General features: G+C 35.7%; 1 protein-coding gene across 1 annotated transcript in view; it reads left to right on the top strand.

Moving 5' to 3' along the window:
* The window catches only part of TM9SF2 (transmembrane 9 superfamily member 2), a 59,882-nt gene that overhangs the window by 13,913 nt on the left and 33,829 nt on the right, over positions 1–12,140 (top strand). The window contains exons 3-5 of the mRNA XM_004746087.3: positions 1,162–1,255; positions 7,093–7,220; positions 11,715–11,844. Of these exons, the coding sequence (XP_004746144.1) occupies positions 1,162–1,255; positions 7,093–7,220; positions 11,715–11,844 (352 nt within the window). The remainder of the gene's footprint in view (positions 1–1,161; positions 1,256–7,092; positions 7,221–11,714; positions 11,845–12,140) is intronic.

Genomic DNA, 12,140 nt, shown 5'->3' with positions numbered 1-12,140 from the left:
CTAAGTCTTTGTGAACGTTTGATTATTTTCATTTTTTGATACTATAAAAAATGCTGCATAAATATGCTTTGACCGCTATATATCATGTGGAGTATAAAGCATAGTTCTTACGTTTTAGTTGGCTTCTAAATTTCTGTGGTATCTAGAAATTTCAAAAGAAAATAGGTGTTTACTGTAGAGAAAAGCACATGCCAAAAAAGTAAGACAGTGCTGTAAGAATCCATACGGCTAAACATCTGTAAGAAGAGAGTATAACATACGTGAATGGATGGACCATCCATTAAGTAACTATTAGAGACTTAAATGTTCCAGTTTTTGTTTCTTTTGTTTTGTTAAATAAGTGTATCTCCCTTAAATCTTTGTGGATATTCTTGGGAAAACTCAGTGATCTCTTATAGCCAGTACATGAAAAGTCTTCATTTGAGCTTTCCCAGCACCCTTTTTTTATTATGTGAGATTCATCTTTCTTTTGGGAATCTCATCTGTAGCCATTACTGCATGGGTCCCAAGTACTCCCACACCATTCTAAAATGAACACAGAACTATCCTTTAATCTTCTATAGCAAAGCTGAAATTTGGCTGTAATATTTAAAGAAAACTTTATTAAAATCTGGTTAATAATACTAGGGAATTACAGAGAAGCTTGCAGCTGACTGAAGATGGCTTCTCCACAATTTCGTGTTCTCTAGGGTCTGTCTTGCCATGCTTCCCATGTTGGGATGTGTTGGCCAGTATATGGGGATGAGGCAGAAACCCAGGCAACTTCAGCACATCTTTCTGAAATGTCATTATTATGTAACACTTTGGATTAGGAAGTTACAACAAAAGGAGATAAGTTAGTGAAATTCACTTGAAATAAGACTGTAAATAATTTTGTTACTGAAATGAATAAAAATAATGTGTCAGTTTTTAAAATTCTGTAATTTACATCTTCAAAAAGATAGACATCAAACTATTCTTGGGCCTAATTTTCTAATATTTTTGGTTTTTGCTTTGGGGAAAGGTACATGGAACTTGGAGTGTAACTATATTTCTCATTCATTGACTAGAGCTATGGAATGATCAGTGCTTAATCTTTCCTCTAGATTGGCTAGGAGTTTGACTCTTCATTGTTTCCTTTTATGTATAGTAGCTTAAATACTCTCTCCACCTCCCCTCCAGGTTTGATTTTTGCCAAGCATCAGAAGGAAAACGCCCATCGGAAAATCTTGGTCAGGTATTATTCGGGGAAAGAATTGAACCTTCGCCATATAAGGTTTGTATTCAGTGTTATATAGAAGTTATTTAGTTGCTGCTTTCTCTCTCGTTCCTTTATTTTGTCTTTTCTTTTCTTTTTTTCCTTATTTTTTTCTTACAGAAAAGCCTGAGATAACTGTCATGGCTAAGGAGGATTTCATTTCTCTTTTACCTCTGGAAATAATTTTTTTTTTTAAGATTTTATTTATTTATTTGACAGACAGAGATCACAGGTAGGCAGAGAGAGGAGAGGAAGCAGGCTTCCTGCTGAGCAGAGAGCCGGAGGCGGGGCTGGATCCCAGGACCCTGGAATCATGACCTAAGCCCAAAGCAAAGGCTTTAACCCACTGAGCCACCCAGGCGCCCCTGGAAATAATTTTTTAAACTCAACAGTTTGGAAGAATCCTTCTCATGATATGTCATGGATAAGTTTGTCTTAATGCACATCAATACCAGTCTTATAAATGAGTACTCTGACCCCCTGCCTTACCTTCAGAGGGACCAGAAAGTCATGAAAAGTGGCCCCAGCAGCTCCTCTTTTCCTTCCCCCCTTTTCAAACAGGATTCGTACATATTATACATATAGCGTCTGAACAAGTACAGCACTACTTGGGCTCCCCCACTGGGTTTTGGGGCGCTAGCCTTTCTCTTTTGACCATTATGTTTGGAATGTTCTCAGTACATTTTTAAGACATCAGTTAAACCAAACTAAGTACAATGTAAGATTGTACTTCAACTTCATCATCACCCAGAATTATTCTGCCTTATAAATCTCTTAACACTTATGCCTGTTTTCCTTCCACATTGCATGGTCCCTTGTTTATTTTATATCTGCTCTCCTGCTACACGAAGAATAATATTCTCATTTACAAAAATTAAACTTGTTCATAATAACAGTATATCGCCATATAAAAACTTAAATGGGACAGAATAATATAAAGTGAAAAGTAAGGCTGTCTTACCCCTGGTTTCACATCACAATTTTTTGTTAATCTTCCCTGACATTTTCTATGTACTTACAAGCATATATAAATACAATTAGATTTACTAATTTATGGTTTAACATACTCTGTACTGTACATTTTTCCTTTAACTTTACTTCGGGCTTCTGTCTGCATGAACACATTTGTTTTAATCGCTGTAACTTGACTCCCAAATTTTATCTCCCAGCCTGATCCCTCTCTCAGTCTCGTCCTTGTCTTCTGTGACTTAGATCCCACAGTCAGCTCCCTTCTCTGCTTTCTCACTAAACACTGCCATCTATTTTTCTTGGCGCTTCTTTGCACTGAGCATCTGTCCAACAAATCCGCACACCTAGAGTGGTTCCACTACCCATCTTAGTCCCTCTAGCACTGTACTGCATGGTGAAGCACTGGGAAAAGACAGAGTTTGCAAGTCAAATCCACATAATTGTACAAGTTTATAGTTTTCAACCATAAGTCCTCTTAAAATATTACAATTTAAAATTTTGTACCCTAAAGATGCCAGTAATTTAAAATTTTTTCAAAGATAGGGGCACCTGGGTGGCTCCGTCAGCTAAGCATTGGCCTTGGGCTCAGGTCATGACCCCGCATGGGGCCCCCTGCTCAGTGGGGAGTCTGCTTCTCCCTGTGCCCCTCACCCTGCTTGTGCTCTCTTGCTCTCGCACTCTCTCTCAAATAAGTGAAGTCTTCAAAAAAAATTTTTTTTAATTTTCAAGGACAGAATGGAAGGCATATGGAGTGAAATTATTGGGGGGAAAAGGTGCCCAAAGTGTATATACATGGGTATTACTGAACAGGGCAAACATATTAATTATCTAACAACTTAATTATGTATCACTCCCTGATGTGATATTTTTAAAGATTACTTTGGAAGTTATTATGTTGCTTTTATAGCAAAGGGTGATTTTCAGGCAGATTTATTAAATTATACAATCAACTTAAGATATTCCTGTGGTGTCTCAGCCCCATCATTCTGTTCAGTAATGCCTTTGCCTTGAGAAATGATAGAAAGGAAGAGTATCAGTAACATCTTCAGTGAGCTTGAGGGACAGCAGGAGTTTCTTGCAGTAAACAGCCCATAACAGATGGCCGATAAACAGAGGGAAGGCCAATAAAATACTCAGAGTCCTGGAGAAGTTTTGTCCCTTTGGGGTGGAATTTAAAGACAAATTACTTCCATCCAGGGTATATTTATTTACGGGGAAAGACAGCCTTGCTTATGCAAAGGATCCTTCTTTTAGGCCTGCAGCTGTGCAGATTTAATTTTGAATCAGGAGTTGAGGTAAAATAGAACAGGAGTGCTTCAAAATGAGGAAAGGTGTACATCTCACATTTTCTATGAGTGTCCTAGAATTTTTTAGGATTGAAAACAGAATCTTTTAGTCCCCAAGCTTAAAGTGACAGAACAGGCATTTCTTAAGATCAAGGCATAGGTAAACAGAAGTATGAGGCTGAGACATTAGATTTTTTTTTTTTTTAAGATTTTATCTATTTATCTGACAGACAGAGATCACAAGTAGGCAGAGAGGCAGGCAGAGAGAGAGAGAGGAGGAAGCAGGCTCCCCGCTGAGCAGAGAGCCAGATGTGGGCCTCAGTCCCAGGACCCTGGGATCATGACCTGAGCCGAAGGCAGAGGCTTTAACCCACTGAGCCACCCAGGCGCCCCTGAGAGACATTAGATTTTTGTCTAAGCCAACCATAAATGTATTGACCCATATTTTTCAGTATTGATTCTTTGTCCTTTATTTTCACAGAATTTTGCTTTATTTGAGATCTGCAGTAAAAAAAAATAGTAACAACCTGAAACAAAAAAACTCACCAAATCCACTTTGCTGTCTTTTATTTATGAATTCTGTTGAGGTCAGAAAAAGAGCAGTGCCAGGTTGTATGTGTTGTGTGAAGCTGGAGCCACATTTTATCCCAAATCTTAAACATACTCATTCCCAGGGTTGTAGAATTTCGTCTCAAGTCTAACCAATCATACTCACTCATTTACTCAGTTTACACGTTTGTTGCAGGTATCGTGGTAGGTGTGGCCTATAGCAGAGACCAGAGACAAAAGTCTCTGCCCTTATGGATCTTGTATTCTGATGAGGAGAAGGAAACACATGAATTTACTAAAGTATGTAGAGTATCAGTTGATGATGGGAAAACTATCAAAAAATAAATCCAGGAAGGTGGATGGGGAATTGGCAGTTTTAGATGAGCCAGCGAAGGTCTTGCTGTGAAGGTGACATTTGAGCAGAAGACCTGAAGCAAGTAAGGTGGTGAGCCACATGAATATCTGGGAAAATGTTCTCCAGAAAAAGCCGCAAATGCAGTGGTCCTAAGGTGTCTGCTTGCCTGGTGTGCTCAAGGTACAGAAAAAAGTTGGTGTAACTTGAGCCAGTGAACAAAATCGAGAATAGCAGGGAATGAGGGCAAAGAAGCAGTGGGACCACATCACACAGTATCTCATAGGCCACCGTAAAGACTTCGGCCTGTATATCTGAACAAGTTGGCTAGCACTGAAGCGTGTTGAGTAGGCTTAGATTTTGATAGGCTCTCTAATTAGGGCTACTTTGTTGAGGATGGACCATGGGAGGAAGAGCAAGGAAAGAAGAGGGGAGACTGGTTAGGAGGCTCTCGAAATCATTGAGATATGTATGACCTGATAGTAGCTCAAAACATGGGGTAGACAGGTGGGTGTTGTGAAGTGGTCAGAATCTCCAAAACTGGTTACGTTTTGAAGTTGGTGTCAGTGCAGCAGAATTTGCTGAGGGGTAGGGTGTGGGGTGTGGACTTTGTTTTCCAGAACGGGACAGTCTCTGGGAAGAGCAGGTTTGAGGGGAATGGGAAATTAGGCATCTAATTAAGCATGTGAAGTAAACACTTGAATATATGTGTCTGGAATTTGGAGGAGGGGTTCAGGCTAGGTACATACATTTGAGAATCATCATCAGTGTAGAAATGGTATTTAAGCCAGGAATTGAGGAGATCCCCAAGTGGAGAGTGGGTATAGATAATAGAGAGAAGGATTCCAAGGATTGAGTCTTGGGGCACTTGGTGTTACTAGGTCACAAGATGAGGATTCAGCAATGGAGACTCTCTCAAAGTTGGGAGGATTACATGACTTAATAAATATTTATTATTATGATTAAACATCCTCACTAGTTTTGCTGTTTCCTTTGCATTTGAACACACTGTTTACTCGCCTAAACCCAGAAGCATTGGATTGATTTGCCACTTTTCTTGTAACTAGTAATGTCTATCTCTGCTTAATTTAAATTTGGACACCTATCCTTCTGATTCCTTAGTAGGTGTACTTTTTCTTTCATTTTCCAAGGTACCTACGAGATGCATATAAGGTTAAGAAAATTAAATTAGGGCTCCTGGGTGGCTCAGTGGGTTAGGCCTATGCCTTTGGCTCAGGTCATGATCTCAGGGTCCCGGGAATGAGCCCCACATCAGGCTCTCTGCTCAGCGGGGAGCCTGCTTCCCCCTCTCTCTCTGCCTGCCTCTCGGCCGACTTGTGATCTGTCTGTCAAATAAATAAATAAAATCTTTGAAAAAAAAAGAATATTAAATTAATTGAACAAATATTGCTACATTTACAGAAGTAGCAATGCAGCCAAAACTGAACTCTTGGCTGACAGGTGGCAGCAGTGGGCTATACTTGAAGCATTTGCTTGTCAGCTGATGCACAGAAACTGGTTAAGGTGTTTTAATAATGTACAAAACAATGGACTACTTTAGAGTGAAACATACACAAGTTTTTTTAACCACCTGTAATAAAGTTGAGCATATTGAATCCATACAATTATGGACTGTAGTAGTTTATAAAGTAAATTACAGCCTTTAGAAAACTAGGAAATATATTTTTTAAACGAAGCCATAAATGGATCCTGATGAAATAAACTTGTGTTATGAAAACCATTATTTTTACACACATGAAATAAGTCCTAGACTCCAAAATTGGAGGAATCCTTTATTTTTTAACTTTTAAATTATCAATTTTTTAAGCCTTACATTTTGCTTCAATTTTATTGTTAAATAAGATCCTGAAAATTGACAGCCTTTTCAAGTGTGAGTAAAAAGAATCATGTTTACCCTGATTTTTAGGCATCCAAGCCTGACTTTTTCTTGTATCATTACAGTCTATTACTCACTGCTGAGTCTCTCTTACCTGGCACATAGGGCGCTTAACAAATATCCATCAAATGACTGTATGGACTGAAAACATGTCTCCTTATTACTAGAAAAACTGTTCTGTTTTGTTCTATGTGTAGTTTTTTTCCCCTTCTAGGATTCAGTTACATTTAAAAGGTGGGTGGGGGCACCTGGGTGGCTCAGTGGGTTAAAGCCTCTGTCCTCGGCTCAGGTCATGATCTCAGGGTCCTGGGATCAAGCGCCTCATCGGGCTCTCTGCTCAGCAGGGGGTCTATTTCCCTTCCCCTCTCTCTGACTGCCTCTCTGCCTACTTGTGATCTCTGTCTGTCAAATAAATAAAATCTTAAAAATAAGTAAATAAATAAAATAAAAGGTGGGTGGATTGAAATTATCAAAAATAAAAATAAATATTATTTATAAATATTTAATAAATATATTATATTATATATATAAATTTATATAAATATATTATATAAATATAAATAAAAATAAAAATTATTATTTATCAAAAGAAAAATTTTAATAAATAAAAATTTCAAAAGAAATTTTTAGAGAAACAGTATGATTAAAATTTAAATGTGATTGAACAATGAGAAATTTAAAAGTATTTATTATCATTATTAATGCACTGAAGTAATTTAGTGAGAGTAGTATTCCTACTCATGGCATAGGTGTGAAGGACCTAGATATTTTTTAATTTGCTTTTCACTTTATTTTAATACAGTTTACATTTAATAAGGAGGAGACCTGCAAGCTTGTCTGTACAAAAACATACCATACAGAGAAAGCTGAAGACAAACAAAAGTTAGAATTCTTGAAAAAAAGCATGTTACTGAATTATCAGCATCACTGGTAAGACGTGGAATTTTGGACTTGTGTTATTTTCCTTTCCTAGATGGCACCTCTGTTTCATTGAATGTATAAATTACTTCATTAACTCTATAAAATATAGCAAATCAATTGATTTCCCTTTTTTGTCACTAGTAATAACATGAAGTATGACTTACTTGCCAAGGATTACTAAGGTTGATGGCTTACTGTATCACCTGAAATACTATGATAACTAGGTTTATAATGATTCTTTTATAAATAAAATGTCATAAACATCTAGAAACTTAGGCAAGACGTATAATTACAAGCTATGCAAAGAAGAGTTGAAGGAAATTCAAGAATCTGGTGCTAAGATCAAAGCATTAGTCAGTCTTGAAAATCAAGAAACAGCTTAGGTTATTGACAGAGTAAGCTAAGAAGATCCTCAAATTGTGTTCTAACATCCCAAATAAGAATTTGAAGTATTCATTAATTTAGATAAGAAATTAACTTCTTAATTAACTGTTCTCTATAATGGGTTGGTGTATCAGCTAATACTCGGTCATTCTAATCATTTCAAAGGTAATATGATTTAAACTGTCATGGCGAAAACCCTACCAAGTTTTAGGTTTTTTAGGTAGAATGTAGTTTAAGTTTGCAACTGACATAGCCATCACAAATTATTGAGTCAATTTCACTATCAAATGCTTTCTAACTTCAGAAACTATTTTAAATGATTTATTCCTGTTATTATATGCATTCTGGCATCAAAACAGTACCTATGTTAACTGTATCATCAATCAGTTAAAAATATTTCTAAGTATTTTACTGTGAGGAAGCTACTGAAGAAGAGGTGCCTCTGTTACCTTCAGGAGTGAGTCTCCGCAGTCTGTATGTTACACTCATTCAGCAGTTACATAGTATTCACACAATAGCTTAGAAGAAAAAGCTCTTGGCTTACTAGAAACCAAAGAAATGAAAGATTTCAAGTTCCTATTGGCACTGAGGGTCATATGAGGAAGAAGCTGACACAAGCATAATCAGGCCAGTTTCCTTCCTTATTCTAATGGTGCCCTGCTATGAAAACCTTGTTCCTATATGGTTTAGAAGACTGAACCAGATTCTATCCATCTGGCCAATCAGGGTGAATCCCCCAATCACAGACTAGTTCATGGAGGGGAAAGTGACCCAAGGTTGCCTCTCCTTGGGACTTTTTTGTTCAGTGTACATGAAAAGGAGAAGGGACAGAATGACAGGCTCCAAGCATAGTTTTGAACCATAGGATCTGGACATGTCAGTCTGAGATCAGTGGTTCCTAACCAGAGGAAGTACATGAAGACAGTCTTTCTGATCACTACCTCCAGCACCTTATACTTTTTAGAAGAAGCAAAACATATGTAAATTAGCCCCACATATAATAAAGGGATTTGTCTTTGTTCTGGAAGAATAATAATGATTATGCTTGACAAGCTGGCTCTTTAGACCCTTTTCTAAATAGTCTACATTTGAATTCTGTATAATGACTCAATACTACTTTTATTTTTTTGAGTCAGTACTACTTTAGAAGCAAAAATAAAATAGGTTTAAATGCTTTTTGATTACAACACAAACTGGTAAAGACCTAGTTAATGTAACACCATGGGTATAAAATAAAAAACAGGTTACTCAAAATGTAAGTGTTCTACTTGAAGTAGATGCTATTTATCAAACATCAAACATAGTTTAAGTTTGTTTTCCTGTGATCTTTTCCATGGCCTACAAGTATAAAATAACAGCACTTTTCTAGATGATTGGTCCAGGTCCTTTGCTTAAAGCATAAGTATGCTTTTGTTAACTACTTATGAAAAAGAGAAGTGCTGTGTGTACCAGGTCTATCCCAAAAGAAGTACCAAATATTACGGTAATCTAAGCAATTGATATTTTACTAAATTTTAGCTATTCTACCCTATGTTCTTGGGATACTGCGGAGAGACTCGCTCCTGAAGGTAACAGAAGCACCTCTTCTTCAGTAGCTTCCTCACAGTAAAATACTTAGAAATATTTTTAACTGATTGATGATACAGTTAACATAGGTACTGTTTTGATGCCAGAATGCATATAATAACAGGAATAAATCATTTAAAATAGTTTCTGAAGTTAGAAAGCATTTGATAGTGAAATTGACTCAATAATTTGTGATGGCTATGTCAGTTGCAAACTTAAACTACATTCTACCTAAAAAACCTAAAACTTGGTAGGGTTTTCGCCATGACAGTTTAAATCATATTACCTTTGAAATGATTAGAATGACCGAGTATTAGCTGATACACCAACCCATTATAGAGAACAGTTAATTAAGAAGTTAATTTCTTATCTAAATTAATGAATACTTCAAATTCTTATTTGGGATGTTAGAACACAATTTGAGGATCTTCTTAGCTTACTCTGTCAATAACCTAAGCTGTTTCTTGATTTTCAAGACTGACTAATGCTTTGATCTTAGCACCAGAATCTTGAATTCTCTTCAACTATACTCTGCATGGTTTGTAATTATACATCTTGCCTAAGTTTGTAGATGTTCGTGACATTTTATTTATAAAAGAATCATTATAAAGCTAGTTATCACAGTATTTAAATTTTTTAGGTTCATATTCAGAAAGGGGTCTTTGAAGATACTTTAGTGAGTTCCAGTCCTGGATCCTAGCAAGCTAGCAGGGGAGGGGAATGATATGCTGTTTTCAAAAATCCAAAATCCTAACAGTGTAAATGTACTCTTGTTAAAACTACAGAGAGTAATTTTAAATGCCACGTTTCCTTGCTTTTGGCTACAATTTCCTGAATGCATTGTGGTGACATGGATTATTCCATTCTAATCAGAAACTCTGGGAGTTTATTGGGGAAATGAGTTGTTAATAGATGAGGTTTCATTAATAGAAGTGTTTCAGATGCGGTCCATAGAAGATAGAGAAAAATGGAAAGGAGTCCTTGATGGTTTAAAAAGGGGGGGGGCGGTCATTTAACCTTTATCCTTTGAGTCCTTTTCCCCCCACTGTATCAGATAGAAAATAAGATTTTTAGTATTTTTGGTGTTACAAATTAAAATAACTACTACTGCTAACTTACTGTCAGAATTTAAAGAATACAATTTTTAATTACTCCCTGACTTATTAGCAATGCAGTAATAGAAAATTACGTTCTTTAAATTTTCTTACATTTATTTCCAAGTTTTTTTTAAAATCTTCCTATTACAAGGAGAAGGTTATTGTGTCAAGGCATTATATAAATGATAAGCTTAGAATGCTTGCTTTTAAAAAGTCTAAATTACTCCTTAATTTCTCATTTTGTAACTAACCCTATAATTTTTATGGAGTACTTTCTCTACTATGATAACTTAAAGATAATATAATTAATATATTGCTAGCATCTATTCATTGATTGAACTTCATTCTCTATTTAAAAAATTAAAGCAATTAGAGTGATTGTTTAAGCCTCCAAAAAAATCTGATTTATTTTACATAGCATTGCTTTTATGCTCCTAATGTTTTATAGCCTTTTTCATGGGAGCTACTAGCCTGCTGGTTATAATAATAAGCAACTTAATAGTGTAGGTGATTCTAAAATTTGGTATATTGGGTACTATTAAATAGCGTTTAAATGTTAAGAGACATGTTTTATTAGGTCATTAATGTACACCTTGGGTGCATATAGAATCATAATTTTACTTCCTAAGGCATACATTAATTAACAAATAAAACATGCCCTGGAGTGTCATCTTATGACGGTAATATAGCTAGTATATTTTTAGTGATTTTTTTAAATTTGTATCGTGTAGTGTGCTCTTGGCATAGGGGACCACATGCTTGGACTTTAATATAGCTAGACAATGCTACGGAACCTTATTCTTTACTTATTCTTTATTTTTCTCCCTTTTTTTAAAGTTCTTTTTCACTATAGAACTTTTAAATTTTGTTTCTCTGGTTTTATAGCAGCATTTCTTTTATACATAATTTGGACTTACACAGCTTTAATAGATAATACTATAATTTTCACTTTTTTACCTGGCCTTTAAGGTGAATATTTTCCCATCTTACAGTTATATTCTTCTCCTTTTTATTGAATTACCAAGTAATGAAAGGACATTTGCTTCTATACTGTTCCATCAAATTGGTCCCAAGGAACGCGATACATTGCTTTGCACCCAACTTAGAGCTTTGAGTATTTTGCTAAAGGTAAATTTGCTAAAGTTAAAGGTAAAGATACTCTGTATCTAGGTAATGATATTGTTAAATGAGCAACTGCAGTAGACTAATTTATCAAATTCCCTTTTCTACATACATTTATAGTTTCAGAGAAGCTATAAAGTTTTTTTCTTCACTGTAGTGTATCAAATATTGACATAATGCTGTAGTTATGAAATACACTACATCTTATCAAAACTCTTATTGTAATTTTGACATCTTAAGGCATTTAGAGACATTTAAATTTTATGAGCTGGTAACAATTTCGGGCACTATTTCTTAGTCATGTTTGATGATTTCTAACTTACTTTGTGCATAGGATTGTGGATAATATGCCTGTAACATGGTGTTATGATGTTGAAGATGGTCAGAGGTTCTGCAATCCTGGATTTCCCATTGGCTGTTATATTACAGATAAAGGCCATGCAAAAGATGCCTGTGTTATTAATGTAAGTTCGTGAAAAACTCTATGCTATTTAAAAAAAAAATTTTTTTTTTAAGGATTCAGTCTTTACCTGGACAAAATTTGTTATATTCATTGGATGAATACAGTTCAGATGTTCTGAAGCACAGCTACTTAGATCTTAAAGCTCGACCCCATTAACAGTGTATAAATTTAATTTTAGAACCAAACTAATTGAGATTTAGTTCGGTATTCACTGAGAGTGTCTGTTAAATGCTAAGGGCTGGGACTTTGTATGTCCTGATGCTATTCAAAGTCACACTCATAAATCTTACATATATT

This window comes from Mustela putorius, unplaced genomic scaffold (assembly GCF_011764305.1).
Source record: "Mustela putorius furo isolate JIRA1106 unplaced genomic scaffold, ASM1176430v1.1 tig00000551_pilon_pilon_pilon, whole genome shotgun sequence".
Classification (NCBI taxonomy): Eukaryota; Metazoa; Chordata; class Mammalia; order Carnivora; family Mustelidae; genus Mustela; species Mustela putorius.
This window is presented reverse-complemented; position numbering and strand designations above follow the sequence as displayed.